Raw genomic sequence first — 18958 nt, forward strand, 5'->3', positions numbered from 1 at the left:
CGCTCCCCCCCCCCTCCCCCCCCCCCCCCGCCAGCCGCTCGGCGGGCAGCGGGCGGGTCCGCGGGGGGACCCGCGGGGGATGCTGCCCGAAGAGCAAGGGGGGACTTTTGGGGTGGGGGTAGGTCAGCCCCCCGGGCTCCAACACAAACCACCCTTCTAGGCATTTTATGTCTGAAAAGACTATATCCATGTTCTCTCCCCTCCACAGCCTCTCTACCCCCACAACAGATGTTAGCAACTCTTCGTTGCTGGAAAATAAAACTTGCCCCTAAACCCCTATCCCTACTCCAAAAATTCCCTATTCAATGAATAGTCAGTGATTCCAGGTGGCGTATTGCCACATCTGTGGCTACAGCAGTAACCACAGTGCTCATCTGGAAAATATTCCTAGCCCTGTAATTCTGTATTGTGAGGATATTCCTTTGAGATACTCCTGTGCTCAGCCTCACAGGTCACGATGTAGACTTGCAGTAAAGGCAATAAGACTTCTGGACAAAATGGCACTAAATAATTTCATTTCCCACTCCACACTTGAGCTCCCACAGTTTGAGTTCAAACCCAGGAAGGCACCAAAGCAGGAGAGCTCAGACTCAGTCACACTTGGAGGTTTCCCCAGAGTTCTGGAGTAGCCACATGCGACATCCAGAGCCTCTCCAGGCAGCTCCAGAGGACTTCATGACCCACCAGGGCCATGTCCCCAGATTTGAAAACCCCTGTCACAGGAGCCAGCATGCTCAGCACCACCTGCAAGCATTGCATGCTTCCCACACTGAGTCCTGTGCCTCCAACCAACAGCAGGATCACTCCAAAAGGCCTGACCAACCACTGCTTTAAGTGAAGCAAACATCAGTAAATTATTTCTTTCAACAGAGCTTACACATTGCAGTTCACCAGAACCCAGACCCTCAGAAAAGCCTACCTGGAGGAATTATTTAGCTGCTTCTTCTAACCACCCATCTTTATTCAGGTAAATTAGGGTGAAACTTCTGTGTTTGAGGTGACAGGTGGGGAATGTGCATTTCCCTCTCAGCTGCTGCTCAAAGAAAAGTGAGTGGGAGCCCAGTCCTTTCTGCTGGATTACATGGATAATAGCTGGAAGCTCTTGAAAGGCTTTTAAACAAATGGGGCACAGAGAAGCCTAGCAGTAGGTCAGGACACCCAAAGGCTGAGCCCCTCTTTCACCAAGCTCATGCCTTTCAGGGTTTCCTTCTCCAGCAACACAAAATTCATGAGGGAAAACAGAGGAACTTCAGGGGTTTTGTGTTGGTTCATGGAGGCTGTGTGGAGCACTTCAATGGCTTTGTGTTCATTCATGGGGATGCTCAGAGCAGGCTGGTGTACAACCCAACCACCACTCAATTCGCATTCACACCTCACAGCAAAGAGAAGCCAAGAAATATTTTGTCCTCCTTGCCATGAAGTGGTGCCAATCTCCTGTACCCCTCACAGTCAGAACTACTCTGCTCTTTTGTACTTGTACAGTGCTCAGATTATTCACGTCCTTCTTTCTCCTTTAGACATCCCTCCACTAAATGGCTGCTTCAGACTGGATTGATCACACCCAGTTTAGGATTACTATATATGCTTGCTAATTAAAACTATTGACTGAACAAATTTAGAAATAAGGTTCTTTGAATTTTCCTTTCTATTTACCATGAAGATTCACTACTTGGATTTGAATTTTTGGGTTATTCCTGTGCTTTTGTCAAAAACAGTTCTTGCTACTGTCAAAACCAACTCTATGACATTTGAATACTCATTTTTCATACTAAATAGATTTAGATAGAAAAAAACTCTGCCATTCACATTAGGAAGAAGCCAATAACTTGTACTGGGCTGTGCTGCTCAGGGCTGTTTCCAAGTTCCCATAAGGCTGAAGTCTCTCTTTGAGGAAAAAGTGGGAGACTGTTACTACTTATCTGAGCCAGGTGAGGAAATGAGGAAACAGAGCAACCCTCAAGGCATATGCTGGTGCCAGCCCGTGCCACAGCACAGCTGAGGGCAGAGGCACAGACCTCACGTTGAACTCTGTGTGCCAAAATTCATCCCCTGCTTCCTGCCAAGGGAGATGGGACACTGCTTGTCCTGTGCAAATAAACACAACTGCAGCCAAGGCATCAGGGCTCTGCCAACCTCTCCCACCATCCTGTGTGTCTGGTCATGGCACGGACCCCGGCAAGCAGCCATCAACCAGGGCCAGAAGAAGAAACCAAACAAGTGATGGACAAGTGGAAACATCAGGATTTACTTGACTCTTTAGCTGCAGCTCCTGGACATCCAGCACACTTATTGCTCTTTAATTAAAGGTGGAGAGAGCAGGACCACCAGCAGCCACTGGCTGCCCTGAAAGCTTTATCCATAATGCAGATGCTGAGTGGCATAGGAATAAATAGAGAGAAGAGAGAGAATGCAACCAACAGGCACAGTTAAATGCAGGCAAAGTGCATCCCTGGGAAAGCAGCAAGCATTAATTACACGTTCTGGTAGGCTCAGCGTGGTCAGGCCATGTGGTGCCCAAGGACAGCAGAGCCCAGCGTGCAGCACAGTCCCAGACCCGCTGGCATTTTGCTCCTCACGCTGTGCTGCAGGCAGAGAGCTCCAGCCCTGCCTGGCAAAGGAAGGGAGAGCTGCAGGGGAAAGGCAGCAGCTGCTGCTCCACCTTCCCTGCCCCAACATTTAACACTGAGCCTCCCCACTGCTGTGCTGGCTGGACACACGCGTTGTTCCAGACCTCTACAGTGTTATAAATGATGGATCAGTTGGACAGGAAGGTTGTTGAAGACTGTGAGAGATCAGACCTATTCTCTCTCACTCCCAGCTCCAAGTTCAGAAACTCTGAGATCTCAGAAAAAGACTTTTGCCAGTCCAGTTTCAAGTCTGATGTTGACCTGACAATGCTTTTTGCCTGGTGGGCCTGGAGCTCAGCTTCTGGTGGCAGTAAGCCACAAACACTGGCTTACTGCTACCACTGACAATGTTTGCTCTACCAGATTTCATATGGGGCTTATTCAGGTGCTACATCCAGTATTTTCCAGTGACTTCCAGAAAGACTTGGAGCAAATGCACAAACCATGTGCTGTAATTTCAGATGAGAGGCCATCTGAAAAACACAAGGGCTCCTCTGAAGAAAAGGTCCGAGAGGAGCAAAAGTCCTGCCCAAACCCCGGCGTGGGAGGCAGAGGCAGCAGCTTTCATCTCCCCTTTGAATTCTGCCTTCTCCCCCCATCCCTCTGCCCACAGCAGGCAGCTTTATTTAATTAAAAACTTCCAACAGGCAGGACCTGCAGCCTTGCTTGGTGCAAAATGTCACGTACAGCTTACTAATATTTACTAATGACTGAGGGATTGAGGTTAATGCAACAGTTCAATGGCAGGAAGAGGAAATGGCAGCCCTGTCAGAGAGATGGGAATTTGGCAGAGCAACCTTGTTTGCCCAGCCTGGAAGCTGAAATGACACTTTAGTCCCTCTATTAACTTATGTTTATTACAATGCAGCATGTAATCACCAGGTGATTCTATAAAAAACTGTATATCCCAGCTTGAAAATGTCACACTGCCAACAGCACCATGGTAACTCACCAGTCTGAGCTGAAGAAGATACAGGGAGACCACGTCCACGTGCAGTGTGTTAACTCCTAAAAACACAACCAACCCCCTCCCCTCTTCAAGCTGAAAGGAGCTGAGCTCATGGTTCGGTAACACAGCTTGCCCACACACTAAAGAAGTATCAAGTTCACCTCAGTCGCTGGGATCACAGGTTTCTGACTCGGGCCCTGCAATCAGGGATTGTAAAAGCTTCAAATGCACCATTTTATGTCAGGTTGATCTTAAAGAGCCGAATTCTTGTTTAAGACAAGATGTGGACTTATACTTTGAATACCTCCAGAGTGTCTTCCAACCATAGTTACCCTAACGAGACAAAAACCTCTCTTTTCAAGTAGTCCTGCATCCAAACATGCCTCCCACTCCAGGACCAGCCAGCACTGCAGCCAAGGGGGGAGCAGGCAGGTCCAGCACAAGGTGAGAGAGCCTGATCTTTCTTGAGGAATTACTCAGCCCACCCAATGCACCCAACAGCTGCAAATGGAGACCAGGCACAGCTGGAGAGTTCTGGTTATTGTTGCTCATTATCCTAAAGGCAGAGATATCCAGGAAACCTGGTAATCAGGAATTACAGGGACTAACCTCACCATTAAATAAAACTCATACAGCATTAGGACATCACAGCTCTCAGAAGTCCTGACTTCCCCAGAGCTCTGAGGGGGTTCTCCAGAGAAATATGAGAATTTGTCACCATAAGAAAAAAACAATTTTTGAAAATAAAATAAAAAACAAAGCTCTAATTCATAAGAGACTCACCTTCCAAGACACACACAAGCTCATCCTGGAGAAGGCCTAGGAGCTGTGTGGCTTCTCCAAACCCCTCAGCAGCAGCACAGCTCCTGACTGGGTTGGGCAGCCTGAAAAATTCAGGACACCTGGGCTGGGGCCCCCACATCAGCTCCAGACATGGCCTTCAGTCCCCAGGGATCCTGCCACCATTCAGTGGACACCTCAAAACCCGAATAATATTATAGCCTTTTAGTTATTCTGAGGTGCAGGAATGTAGGCAAACAGTGGCTAAAGACCTTCTGCTGATGGCTGCTAAATAAATTCAGAGGGTGGTGGTTGGTTTTGTTTTGGTGTTGGCTATTAAGGGACATTACTTAGCTCTGTTGTTTTGGTAATTGAGGAAATGTACATTTAACACCCAAATTAGCACACCCTTGATTAAAGTTAAAGGCCACTGGCTCGATAGAGCTCGTGATTGTGGATTTGAAGGGAAGAGCTACAGTAACGTTTCTTGCAGTTTTATTACTTATAATAGCATTCATGTAAAGCAGACTAAAATATTTTCTCCTTCAATATGTAGTTGAGGTCAGAACTATTAAGGACCCTGGAATAAGCTAATCCACTTCTTCACTTACAAAATTACCCTTTGTTTCTTGTGCCCAGTACACCTCATTTCAGATCATATATAACAGTATGAAACGCATGGAACTGGACAATTACAGACTTTCAGATCTCTAAACCTTTGTGTGAGCATGACCACCAATTTAAAAATGTTTCAGTTATTGCACCTAAATAAAATATCGCCTCTTCATAACCAACCTCCCCAATTACAACATAAACCTGATAATCTGCACTGTTTTAATAGTCGAAATGTGTCTGCGAATGTGTTGAGATCAGAGCTATCAAGCTTCTTCATAACAAGAGTGGGCAGGGAGGGACTGGCACTTTTCCCATTGCGTATACCCTTTGTAATTAATTTCTAAAGTAATTTCCTCCTTTGCTCGGCAGATATCATCTCTGACTGCATTTGCAGGGGGAAAGAAGATCTCCCCAGTTTATTTCTGACAATAAATACAGTTAATTAGTTTTCAGTAAGTAAAATCTGACAGCTTTCAAAGAAAGCGGGACTCCCTCTGGGGTTCCCAGTACAGGCACGGTGGCAAAGCCCAGGCAGAGGGAAAGGCACAGGGGGCGTGGGCAGGACACTGGCCAAGAGCTGCCCCAGGGGATGCACAGTTTAGAGAGGTATAATACAAACCTTTCTTATTCTTAAGATATTTAGCCTGTGGCTAAAGCTGTGAACACATGGAGGTTATTCAGAAGGGCACAGAGCTTGCCGGAGGATTCCTTTGCCTGCGGCACTGCTCTCTGTCCTCAAAGGGATGCTGAAACCGCACGACAGGAGTGATTTGGGCACAAAACCCGTGCCCAGAGGGACTAAACCCACAAACCAGGCTTGCTTCACACAACCCAGCACCCCAGTGGAGCCCGAGGGTGGGACCCCCTGACCTGCTCTGCGGGTGACCGGAGGAGGGCTTGAACGTGCAAATGCTGTGCTGACACCCAGGGACTGCTTGAGCAGCTGCTGGGTGGCTGCGATTTGCCCTCAGGGGACACCAGAAGTTTTGCTTGGCTCCAGGGCTTGCTAGTGGCTGTACCCCTAGATGGGATCCCCAGGGCAAAGGCTCACTGCCACAAACACGTGTGGACAAACACAGCAACAGCCGGGGGAGAGGTCTGCCAGGTGGTCTCCAAAGGATACTCACTGCAGCTCCAGCAGTGAACTGGTCTTTCAGGTACAGACCATCAGTTTAGCAGCACACTCAATGCTGTTCCTTACTGCTCAAGCACCGGGCACATTCATTTTCCCTCCAGCGTTTTATTTGTCCTTATTTGCTGTCCTCAAAGTGACAGACCCGGGGAAATTATTTATATCTTACACTGCTCCCATAATTATTCACCAAGAGTTTGGGAGACTTACTGCTGGACACACACACACACAAGTCACTTCATGAGCATGTTATTGGGTTTCCTGGCTGTGGAGCTATTTTAAAATGCTGCTGTGGTTGCCACTTTGGGATCAAACTCATGTAATTTAATGGGTTTCACTGAGATATCAACAGGCCCTCAAGGCAGATATCGATTTCCCACAACAAAGGGCTGCTCTTGAAATAATTTAATGGGATCACCAAGAAGTGACTTTGAGCTGCAGGTGCTGGTGGAGGTGAGCTTGCTGGGATGTCATGGAAAATGACGCCCAAAAGCAAGACAGCCCCTGACCCAGAATTCCCAGGGGAGCATGGAGACAGGCAGTGAAGCAAGTGCCTTGCCCTCATAAATTCCCTTCTGTCCCATAAAGCCAGAACTGGAAAAGGGCCACCTTCATCCAGTGGTTGTCACCCTCATGGAAATGTCCCTCCTGCAGCCTGTGCAGCACCAAAGGCTGCACATCCACAGCATGGCGTGCAAGGACATCTAGTGCCTGATGCTGAGGCTGCAGGGAGGCTCTGGGCTACAGCAGAGTGTGGTTTTCTGGTGGCTTATCCCCTCACAGCAATAAAAAGTCCCCTTGGGGCCAGCCCCAGCAGTGCTCTGGAGAATGGCATCCGGGCAGGAGGGTCACTGTGTGGCTCTGACATGAGTCTCAGCTGTCTGCAACATCTGGGGCTTTGTCTCTGAGCTGGAGCTCCCCCCATGCCCCCATGCCTGGAGCAGTGCCTCTGACCTGCCCAGTCTGGGCAGCTTTGGGCGTTCTCCCAGCTGGGCTTTGACACACACGGCTCCCATGGTAGTGCAGGTAACGCAGCACGGCTGAGAAGGATAGGATAGTTGTGTCTTCATCTGCTTACAGTGCTCAGCTTTCTACTCCTCTGTCAGTTCTGTGACCTTCTCAAAGCCTGGCACAGGTCCAGTGCCCTACCTGACTGCTGCGTTTGGGGATGGAGATGACCACACAGTTTGCGGCACGAGAAACCAATCTTGTTTTCAAAGGACATTCTCCCGTCCAAAGCTCTCCATAGAAAAGTTGGTGAATTAAAGCTGCTTGGGCAACACAAACAGCGCTTGTCAAGCCCTTGTACAGCAGAAATACCAAATATCTGAGGATAATCTAAGTTGTTGACAGTGGAAGAAGGTGGACAATCAAGATGTCAAAACAACTTCACGGGGACAAAAGGTCAGAGCATCGCAGATTGACACGGGCAGTCTGGGCACGAAGTGTGTTTACCTGGTACCTGCACTGCTGATGTCCCTGCAGAGCCTTGGGACATGGGATGGCAGCAGGGAGGGCAGGAACCCAGCTGAGCCTAACCACATGCTGCGGCCAAGGTCAGAAACTCATCACACCGAGGTGCTGCCAGCAGATGTTCCTGCCCACTGTCCCCTCCTTAGGCAGCAGCCCTCACTCTGGAAAAGAGAAATTTTCTTTAAATGAGAATTGGAGAGGACAGTTAGAGATACGGAACGTCCCACTGGGCCATGCACTTCAACAGAGAACCTGGAATAATTACAGGTTTAAGCTGTCTGAATCTAGCCCACCCCCACAGGTAGGGATGGATCCCTTCGTGCTTTAAAGGACATTTACGCTGTAGAAATGAGCCTGAGTCCCAGCGAGCGCAATAACCCTTCATCTGGGGGCTGCTGAGTTCTGCAGTCAGGAGAGGGAGCTGTGCTGCTGCGGGACGGACACAGGGTCACCTCAGAGAGGGTTGCAATACTGTCTCCAAACAGTCCTTGCAGCATAATGTTCTTTAAATATTGCTTTAAAGAGATCTTAATTAATGCATCACCTTCTTTTTTTTTTTTTAGTTGTCTTCCCCTCTCTTTTTGGAAGTTTAAAAATCCATAGCTATTCACAAAATTGGTGCAAGTTTGTGAATAACTTCAGACCCCCTGAAAATCACCTTTTTAACTAGCTTGCTATCCCTGTCTCAGTGCTGCCCTGCTTGCACAAAGCCTCTGTGTGACATCCCAACATTCCTGAGCATCCTTAGGGATGACATCCCACCTGTCATCCTTTTACCAAAATGTAAGATCCCAGCTCTGACCTTCCCACTTGCAGCTGCGTTCTGAGTCACATACACACAGGTTTTATCCTTTTAGTTGGGGTTTCAACATACCTTCACAAGCCTGAATCTTTTTTCCCAGCAAAACCTGTCCTGACAGCTTTACCACCCTATGCAAGTCCAGATCAGTGTTCTGGGATTGACATGACAGCTAAATCACCTCCCTGAAAACATGTCTGTACAGTCCATGGCCAGATAATTACATAACCCCATGTCCAAGTTATTCTGATGGAGACAATCTCCACGTCATTTCTGTGCAAATGCCCTGAGCATCGCTGGCAAAGCCTGGGCTGGCTGCTCCTGCTGCCAGGCCAACGTGCCAAGCCCTCAGCCCAGCAGAGAACAGCAGCTTCTCAGGGCTGCCAGGCACAGATTTGCAGAGAAAACCCTCTTCCAGCACAAGTGGGAGATATCTGGAGGGGTTTACCCTTCCTCTGTCTGCTACCTAGTGATTTCAGATGGCAAGACACAGTGTGGCAATTAAACTCAGGTAGCTTCAACTTTGCAACTTCTGGAAGACCACGGGAAAAAGATCCAAAGCAAATCTCAAATTTAAGTGATACAAGAGCTATCAGGTCTTTTACCAATTTAGGTGTGCTTGATAAACCATATATTTTTGTAGGAGATGACGCTGAATGAGACACTTAGCAGAAATATGAAGCCAATTATTTATCACTTCCCCTCATTAAAATGGCAGAAATAGAGCTATTAAATGAAACCTCACAAAACTTGTAAGTACAAAGGACTCCTAGGTCACACAGGTTGTCCAAGCTCATTGCAGCAAGCTCAGTTTCAAATTTCTTCATGGGGTTCCTTAGCATCAGCTCTCACATGGTAGAAGCCTATTCCTCCTGACAGACACCAGGAGGTGTGGGCACTGGGCAGGATGCCTGGCACCAGGACACAAGGCTCTCTGTTGAGAGATCTGCCAGCAGTTTTCTTCAGGTGCCACTTCAGGTTTGTGAAGAGTGGCTCTATTAAATAGCAGCTTGTGTCCAGGGCTTCAGAAATAGAGAAATCTTAAACTGCAACGAGATGAACTATCTGAATCTCTCTTTGGTTTTCTTCCTGGCAAAGAAAACAATGCTTATTGGTTGCATCCATAGGTTGTTTTGGCTCCTCATTTGGGTTCCCCTTTTTTTCTGAGCAATTTTAGAGGGATTCCTACAAGGCACCTCACCTGCTGTATCCAGAATAAATCTGTCACCTTGCAGTAATGTTTCTGCGGATTTCTCTGCCAGGTGCACACTCTGAGTCACAGCAGATTTACTGCTTCACTTTTGCCTCCAGGTTTATGGCAAGTGATTCCAGAAGCCCGTTCCATATTTGAAAACCATTCCAGCAGACAATCAGTTCAGTGCTCCTGTCCTTTATGGCTGTGGAGCATTCCTCGCTGTTAGTATCAAACTTGTAAAAAAAATCCAGAGCTGTTTGTTTTATAGCATTCCAGGGCACCTTAATGGCCTGTTGTAAACATCAAGTACATAAAGAATTTGATTGCAGCAGCGAGATGTGAGTCTCCCAACCACCACTCCTGAGAGGAGCAGGCATGTTTGGTCCTGAAGAACCAGCAGGCTGGAGGACACTGGGACTGTTGACTTGGGGAAAGGTAGAGCAGGACTGGGAGAGGCCACAAAGACTGGTGAAAAGCACCCAGGCACCTGTGGGGCCCCTGAGTGAGGCCAGCTGGGCTGGCCAACAATGCACTGACTGTGTATTGCTGGGACTAATCTTGTTGCTAGGAAATTCAGGGGCTGGGGAGATAAATTATCAAAAAGTGCCAGAGACTTTTGGTTGGAAAGTCTCTCCAGGTAGCCAGCTGGGGCCCCCAGTTCTTAAAAAGGATGTGGACCTGCTGGAGCCTGTCCAGAGGAAACAACAATGATCAGAGACTGGAGCACCTCTGCCATGGAGACAGACTGAGAGAGTTGGGGTTGTACAGCCTGGAGAAGGGAAGGCTCCAGGGAGACCTTAGAGCCTCTTCCAGTACCTAAAGAGAGTCCAAGAGAGTTGGAGAAGGACTTTGGACAAGGGCCTAGAGTGACAAGATAAGGGGGAATGGCTTCAAACTGATAGAGGGAAGGGTTAGGTTGGACACTAGAAAGAAACTCTCCCCTGTGAGGGTGGTGATGCACTGGCACGGGTTGGAAGCTGTGGATATCTCTGGAATTGTTCAAGCCCAGGTTGGATGGGGCTTTGAGCAAAGTGGTCCAGTAGAAGCTGTCCCTGCCCATGGACAGGCTTTGGAAGTAGATGATCATTAATATCCCTTCCAGTCCAAGCCATTCAAGGATTCTGTGGTGATTCTACAACTCTGTAAAATGGTTATATGGGTGTTTCTGGGTTATTGACCCATCCCCTTCCTCAGTCCTATTTTAGGACATATTCAGTTGTGCTGGCAAGATCTGTGCTGGCAATCACAACATCCCTGACAGCAGAGCTGCCTCCTACACCCCCCAACACAGACACCAATGCTCATCTCCCCTGGCAGGCTGCAAAAAAGCATTGGATGCTCCATTTTTAAGGCAAAATACCAAAGCTTTGGCTAACAGAATAGTTCCATATGTTTCTGAGTGCTCTTGCGAAGGAAGGTTTTCTCAAAGACTTTTGGCAATGGGCTTCTGACAACATAATGCCATCCCATATTCATCCTCTTCCTGAACTATGGGCTGTCCATGCCCAATCTTGTGGTGGTTCACATGCCAACATCATAAACAGCCCTCACAATATGATGTGCTTGGATGACAGCCTTGCCCAGTATCAACCACAAAATGCTCAGAAGCATGGGCAGAGCCCAGCTCTGACAGCGGATTAGGTACTGCTAGGAGGCTGGATTTGGGGCTGTTCCTTACACAAGCAAACAGTGATTGCCTTTAATATTCACTGAAATACAAGCACCAGCTTGCACCAGGACATCTTTACATTGACTTTCAGGTAGGAGGGGAGCTGGCTGGGGGCTGGGGCTCGGCAGTCCCACCCTGGGCAAGCAGGCTGCCATAAACACCATCCTGTGCTCCCTAACCCAGCACAAGGATGCTCATCTGTGCCCTGCACCGAGGGGTTCTTGGTGTAACTAATGTTCACAGCAGCTGAAAACAGAGAAGATAAAGGCACCTGTGCCTTCCACAAAGGCCTCTTTGAACACACCACCTTCACATGTCAGTGAAGCACTGCCCTTCCAGGAGGTATTTCCCAAAATATCCGCCCTTCCCAGACTAACAATACAGCAGGGATCAGCTTCATCCAAGGGCCATATGGCATTGGTGAAGGGCAGTTAAGCAGCCCTAGAAAATGTCCACCTTTAATTAAAAACACGATCATTTCCCAGCTCCCTGTAATAATATCACTACTCCTCCTCCACAAATGTGCTGCATTTCTCATCCAAAGGAGAGCAAGCAAGATGCAGCCCATGCCCAGCAGGTTTCTGCCTCAGCAGCAGCAGAGTTGTACATGGAAGCAGCCTCCAAAGAGCCTTCAGCAGCTGCAGGGCCGCCCAGATGTTCCAGCCTAAATCCAAGGAAGTTTCCTCAAATAGTTCATTTTCTTCAGACTTTCCTCTTTTGGCCTCTTATCTTTACTGTGCTGTTACAGATTTTCCTTCAGTTCCCTGTTCTGGATAACCCTATTTGCTAAACCAGGCATTGCCCATGCCTAGGACACATTGAATCCTTCTCACAGTTGGGGTGCCTGCCTGTGGCCACTGCAAGGATTTCTAAGCCAATCTTGGCTGGCTGTCAGGTTTCCTAGGATGGACTGTTTATTGAGAATGTAATTTCCATTTGTTATTGCACGAGCTGTCAGAAAAGAAAAAAACCCCAATACGTCCAGGTGAGTTTCAAGTCACGATACAAATGGACTGTCCTGATGCCTGAGCCCTCCCTGTATAATATAAACTCCAAACTAGGAGATAATTAGTAAAATAGCATCCTGACAAATCCGAGTATTAAGGAATCAGAGGAATATGGAAATCATATTTCTGTATGGAAAATGCTTAGTATTAGTTCTTTGACCAAGCAGGGGCCATTGGGACCTTCCAGCCTCACTGAGAATGTGGGGATCAGTCATTCATTCAGCCCTCAGCAGAACGATGCTGCTATTCCCTGTGTCAGAATTTTATCCCATGCATTTCCCTTATCAGTGCAGCGTTCAAAGGCTATTTGAACCACACACATGAGGAAAGGGGGAAATGTGGTTCATCTGTGATGATATTTGACAAGAGCCAGACCTTATTGTTTTAGCTGTGGGATTGCTTTCAAATTCCCCCAGTTCTCCTGACCTAACACTGGCAAAGTGTCACATGCTCCACTTGCAAATGGGAATCTGCTCCAGCAGAACTGCATCACTTCCTCTGCAATGAACCTTTTCCCAGTGGGACACAGGGGTATCCACTACATTGTTTAAAGGAAGAGGAAATTTTTGGAGAAAATGGATATAACAGAGCACAAAGAAGGTCGCAGGGGTCAGGCAGCCTGGGAATGGGCAATTCTACCTCCCTTTGGTTTGTTTTCCCTTGTTTCAGGATGAGAACACTTCACTTGGCCCGCTCTCATCCAGCTCTCCTGTTATGTCACATCCAGATTACTCAGTGGATGAGGTATTTGGAGTGTTACATCAGACAGATAATATTTGTTTATATAACTCGATCTTTTTCTCAGACTCGTGCTTCTCCAACTCCCCAAAAAACATTTATATAAATATTTATGTTTTCAGGAATGAGAACTTATATCAGCCTCAGGATGACAGTCATGTTCACTATAAATCAGTACAAGTGGTTGCTCCAGAGCCCCACAACATAGCCTGGGAACCTCTTTTTTTTCTTATAAACACCAGTTCATCAAACCTTGAATTATGCAGAGGAGGAAATCAGTTCTGGTGTAACACAATTCTGAAATTTGTCTCAGCCTTGAGATGGAGCACTAGCCCAAAAGGGGACCATAAATCCACCATAAAATGCCAGAGGATACAGCATTCACTGCAATGTCTGAGGCTCTGCTCTAAGTCCCTGATCGAATGCTGCTTTCTGCCTCTGTTTTTAGTGAAACTTTTCCAAAAAGTCTTACTTTCCCCTCCGTGTAAAACAGAAGAAGGATTTTAAAGCTTTTCTTTTCAGAGGAGAAAAGCTTCTTACTATTACACATTTGATCAGGTCAATCTATTGCAGAGGTTGCATCCTGCATGCTTTAATGCGCTGCCCCAAGCCACCCTAGTTATACTCCAGCCAGCAAAAACAATGCCAGAAATTCACCCTCCTGACAAATCTCTTGCTCAAGTTTCATGAAGGTGCAATATGGGGCATGAAGGATGTTTTTGCAAGTAGGGTACCTCAGGCAGTGTCTATCACCTGTAATTCATTCACATGAAATGCCACCCTTCCCTCTCACTGCTCATGTGTCTTACTGTTTATTATCACCCTAATTTCCTGGGCAGAGATTCCATTACAAGAGCAGTATTTCCAGAAAAGCTGCTTCAGCAACTTCAAAGGGAATTTGGCAAACAGGTACTGGAAAGGGCTCTGGGAAAATTTCAACAGCAACATCTGAGCTTGGAATCCTGCTCCCATCACAGTGCCCATGACTGGCTCTGCCCTCCCGGTCATGCTGACACCCTCCTTCCCAACCAGCTGCAGAAAAACTGCTGAGGAGTGGATACCCCATGTATCCAGTTTCCCTTTCCTTGGATTTTCTGCTTGCAGACTCAGACCCTGTCAAACCTCTCCCATCTGCACTGACCTGAGTTCCAGGCAGACACCCACAGATGTCCTGGTGAAGGCTGCCCGCTCCAGGCAGGGCTGTCACTCATCCCCTCATGGGAGTGAGCCCGCAGCATATCCCACCCTCAGAGCTGCTCAGCAGCATCAGCTGTGAAATCCCTCCAGCCCTGAGCCATGACATGTCAGCATCTGCCAGTGCTGCTCATTTTCCCAGGCTGTGGTTTGATAAAACAGTAAATCCACCCCTGGCATCCCAGCAACCAGATTAGGTAAGAAAAAAATAGAAGAAAAAGAAAACTCAGCTGCACAGCACGAGGGATTCACATGGCATAAACTTTCCACCATTCAGATTTGCTTAGAAACAACATTGCTACGTTAACCTTGTGCAACTTCACTTGTCATTCATCTTTTTTGCAGCCTCCATTGCAGCTTGGGGAGATAAATATCTCATCCCTCTCTGTGCCACAATGTCCATCACACACATCCCTGTTTCTCCCAGCTGGACAAGGCCTGGCAGGCCCTGTGTCCCTGTTGGTCCTCAAGCAGGATGCCCTGTGAGGGATGGGCTGAAAGCCCAGGGTGCTTTCAGGGCACTGCAGCCACTGGGGCATCTGAACTCAGCATCCCACCACTTTGTCATTTGCTTGGTTTGGCTAGACCTTAATGTTTAAACTGAAATGTCCATTTATTACTCCAGGAAAACACCAAGGACTTTTTTCTGGCATACAAATTCCCTGGCTTTTTCAGTAGAAAGATCTATTGGTTGGTTGATTAGTTTTGAAAGCTATCTATGCCTCTGAGACCTCTGCTGACTCCAAGTTACGGTAATGCTGGATAACTCGGGTATTAATGCCAAGTTGCTAATGAGGTTTGCTCCACTGGGCTGGCTCTTGAAAAGAATGAATGTTTTAGGCCTAAAACTGCCTGTGGTCTCATAAAAAAAACACAACTCTCCTGATTTTCTACTTATTTGCCATTAAAGGAACGATTCCATCCTGCCCTTTACTTGCCCTCTGGTTAAAGTTTGCCTCCCTGGCAAAGGGTTCAGTGGGTTACAAAAGCACAACCCAGATTTGGAAACCTACCCAATACAAAATCCCCAAATCTGCACTTTGTCATCAGCAGTAACTTTCCACGCCCACAACCCCTGTTGCACTGGCCCTTCACTCCCAGTCTGCATGAGCAGCTGTCTTACTGAGCAGAGCCCCTCTGAGCTGCCCCTGCTCTAGCGCTGTGCCCAACCCGGCTCTGTTTACCCCAGAGAGAGCTGGGCTGTGCTCAAACACCCTGGCCTGGCCATGGGGACTGCAGCCCCTTGCAGCTGCATCCCAGTCCAGAAAGGTGGTTCCTGCAGTTATTTTCCCAGCTTCTTCACTTCCGATGAGACCAAGATAAGGAAATTCACCTGCAGGGTCAATATCTTTAGTAAATAGTGCTGTCACCTTCCAGAGCAGGTTTCCCAGCTGGCAGTGATGCTGGTTAGGGAGCAGGGCCACGCTGCCTGTGCATGAGTGCTGCCTGGCTCAGGATTCCCCTTCTTTCCCTTGTTTCCAGCTTGCTGTGGAATAGACGTAAAACCAAGCAGAGCTGTTGACAGCGCTTCCAAGAAATGAATGCAACCAGAAAAAATTGGCCTGGAAAACAAAATCCATTCTGCTTCCTTTGCAAAAAGTTCATGAGGGCTGCCTGCTCTGCTCCTGTAAATCAATATATCTGTAGGTCCTTCTTCCCAAGCCAAGCTGTGTAACATGGCTGCCCATATGGAGCAGAAGGGTGTATTCATACAGACAGAGGCAGAAAAGCTGTGAGATATTTTCCTTCTCATGCCACAGCAGAATCTCTCAGAATCTCTCTGAGCTGCACATCAAAAGATCCAAAACCTGGCCCTGAGGGCTTGTCCCCAGGAATGTCAAAGGAAACTCTTCCTGGACAGAGGATCTGTGCAGCTTTCCAGGCTCTGGCAGAAGGCAGGAGTCAGCCAACAATAGCAACAAAATTTGTGCTCCTTTTTCTTCCTCCCCACTTAGCTGCTCTCTGGCCAGGAGCTTTCTTCAATCTTCACGGCTTGCTTAAGGGCCCTGGAAGTCAGATATTTTTCCCTGGAGCCTCCAGGGTTGGTTCTACCTTGAATCCCCTTCTGCTAAAAGGCTCCCCCACACCATCCACTCCCCAAGTGCCCCCAGTTACCAGCAGCTTAGCACAGCCCCAGGAGCTGTCAGTCAGCAGTGACATGCTGGCTGCTGGCCTGCCCACAAATATCTGTATTTCGCAAATAAAGCAGGTTAATTTAAACCACCACAGCCTGCAACAGCCTGACAGCTCCCTAAGGGCCCTTATAAGTGAAGACTTAAGCAATCGTTGGACTTGCAATTTATAATAATGCTCTGTAGACCTTTTATATAGAGCGGTCTGGCCAAGATGTGGCTGGGTTTAGTCCTGTGCTCAAAGACAGAAGTGCTGCCAAAAAAGTGAAGGCTGAACAATCAAAGGAGTTCCCAAGACTATCTTACTGAAATTATTTCAATTCAGGTGATACATAAAAGATGGCTCCTTGTAAAAAGAGGCCACCCTTCCCTTCATTTAAGAATTAAAAGCTCTCAATGAACATGCTCCGACATCTCACAAGACCTTCACCAAAGCAAAAAGCAGAAGCAGTAAGTTTGTACTTTAACTGCATAATAAATGTACCTGAGTTCAGACTCATGCACTCAGTTCTGCCACACCCGCAGGCGAGTTTGAAACACATCAGCCCTCACTGCAAGGACTCACAAATACAATAAAATCAGAAAACCACAATTCTGTTTTTGTCTTGTTGGTAAACTTCAGATGTTTGTTTGGATTCTGAAGGTGTAATTTTCTATTGTTCCTGGCAAGTACCAGCAGGTCTCAGGAGCTTGTTCTGCAAGGATACAACTGGGGACCAAAGGAGGCTGAGGAGCTCTGAAGAAGGGAAAATGAGTCCCTGACATGGAGCCCCTGTTCTGGAGGGACTAGCATCACTTCTTAGCTGCAGCCAGAGCTATGTAGGAAAAAAAACAATCTGCTCTATCCAAACTGAGCTGATCAGGGAGTTGCTTGACGCTTCCCTGATGGACCTGCTCTGGTCACTGTGGCTGTGGAAGTTTCCCACTGGGCAGCAGGGACAGGACACTGAATGACTTGCAGGGCACAGAAGTGAGGCAGAGTGGTCTCCAGCGTTAAACACCCAGCTGGCTCAGCAGGGTAAGCTCCGGGCTGGCCTGAGCAGCAGCAGTGGAAATGGGGGTGAAAGCATTTATGGTGTCACCGGACGGAGCTGCGTCACTACCGCAGGCAGAGCTCGGTTGTGCAGAGGGCCCAGGAGGAGACTGGTTCTATTCCTGGTCCTGTCACATGCTGCAGGTCAAGGTTATAATGCTCGGGTGAATTCCACTCATAACAAAGCCGGTATCTGTTGACTCTCACAGCTGATTGTTTTGGAACAATAATTCATAGTTGCCTCCCTGGATACAGAGAACTGAATGACAACTTGGATTACCAGCGCACAGCCTTGCCCTGAGGACCTGCAGTTGATGACTAAACCACCAATTCTGCTATTGAGATCCTCTACTTCGACATCCCTGGGGGCAGAATGTAGGATATTTTCTAAGCATCAATTGTGGAAAAACACTTCCCTTTCCTGTCCTGCATGGGGCAGGCAATTAGCTCGTCCCTCTTGGGCAGGAAAGGAGGTTATTTAAAACAGACACAGGAGCTCCCCCGACGGAAGCTCAGACTGCTGACCTAGTTAGGAGCTCTCCCATGCAGGGCAAATTACTTCAGCACAACGCAATATGGGATGCAGGAATGATCAGCATGAACACCGTGACTTTGATCTCAGTGATGGGAAGGGCAGCATTTCACTTGACACCAGTATTATGACCTTATTCCCAGCACATTCCAATGCCCCTTGTTTTTTCAAATGCTCTTTGGCTTCTGTTCTCCTCTTCATTTGCTTTTGAGACAGGAAGATGTAGCCAAAACCAGTATTTTTAGAGAGGTGAGCATTGATCACTGAACTTTCTTCTAGCAAAGGTTAGCTGCAGAAGATCACAGAACCACATTATCCCTTCTCAGGAAGGCCCATATTGCCAGGATAACAGAATCAGGGGGGAAAGTATCAGCTCATAAAGAGTAATGCTGCCAAAGAGAGGCCTGGGGGCATTGCCACCCCTCTGGTCAGTGAGCAATGACACAGCCCAAGAAACTCATTCCCTCCACCTTTCTGTGTTCACAAAATACTGAGGGCACTTCAATCTCAGCTTGCAGAGAAGAGCCGAGTATTGATGTTTTAACACATTGAACCAGATTCCTCTCAGAGCTGTGCAGTAAAAAAAGCCAAAATCACTAAATCGAGAGGCAGCGGATAAGCTGCAATAGGGACATTCAACTAGTAAAGGAAATACCCTACAGTTCTCAACAAAGGTGGTAAAATGCTGAACAGGGCAATCAAATGTTGATAGTGCAATCTCTATCCTGGAAATATTCAAAGCTTTCCCCAGTAAGGCACTGAGCAATCAGGTCTAACTTCAAAGTATGCCCTGTTTTAGTGGGGTTGGACCAGAGACCTTCAAATGTCCCTTCTGATCTAAACTGTCTTACTGACTTACTGGTCTAATAATCTGGGGTTACTTTGCAGACAGGAGGAGACAGTAGGTGAACAGGAAGGAGATGCAAGATCCCCCAGGCAAGAATAAGCCTGGCAAATAGCCTGGCTTGGCATTGTGTCCTAGCCTCATAAGAGACAGACATGGCCAAAGCACTTCACAAGGGTTCTTCATCCTACTGGAGAGGCAAAGATACCCAGAGAAAATTCATAGTAGGGTCCTCCTAG

At 47.6% G+C, this 18958-nt stretch overlaps 1 protein-coding gene across 1 annotated transcript in view; it reads right to left on the reverse strand.

Annotated features, from left to right (window-relative positions):
• The window catches only part of NECAB2 (N-terminal EF-hand calcium binding protein 2), a 92346-nt gene extending 76008 nt beyond the window's left edge, over positions 1 to 16338 (reverse strand). Inside the window, exons 1-2 of the mRNA XM_017740820.1 lie at positions 16266 to 16338; positions 14126 to 14184 (exon numbers count right to left, since the gene is read on the reverse strand). Of these exons, the coding sequence (XP_017596309.1) occupies positions 14126 to 14184; positions 16266 to 16338 (132 nt within the window). The remainder of the gene's footprint in view (positions 1 to 14125; positions 14185 to 16265) is intronic.
• Between the last annotated feature and the right edge of the window lie 2620 nt (positions 16339 to 18958).

Source organism: Corvus brachyrhynchos, unplaced genomic scaffold (genome assembly GCF_000691975.1).
Source record: "Corvus brachyrhynchos isolate BGI_N302 unplaced genomic scaffold, ASM69197v1 scaffold26, whole genome shotgun sequence".
NCBI lineage: Eukaryota > Metazoa > Chordata > Aves > Passeriformes > Corvidae > Corvus > Corvus brachyrhynchos.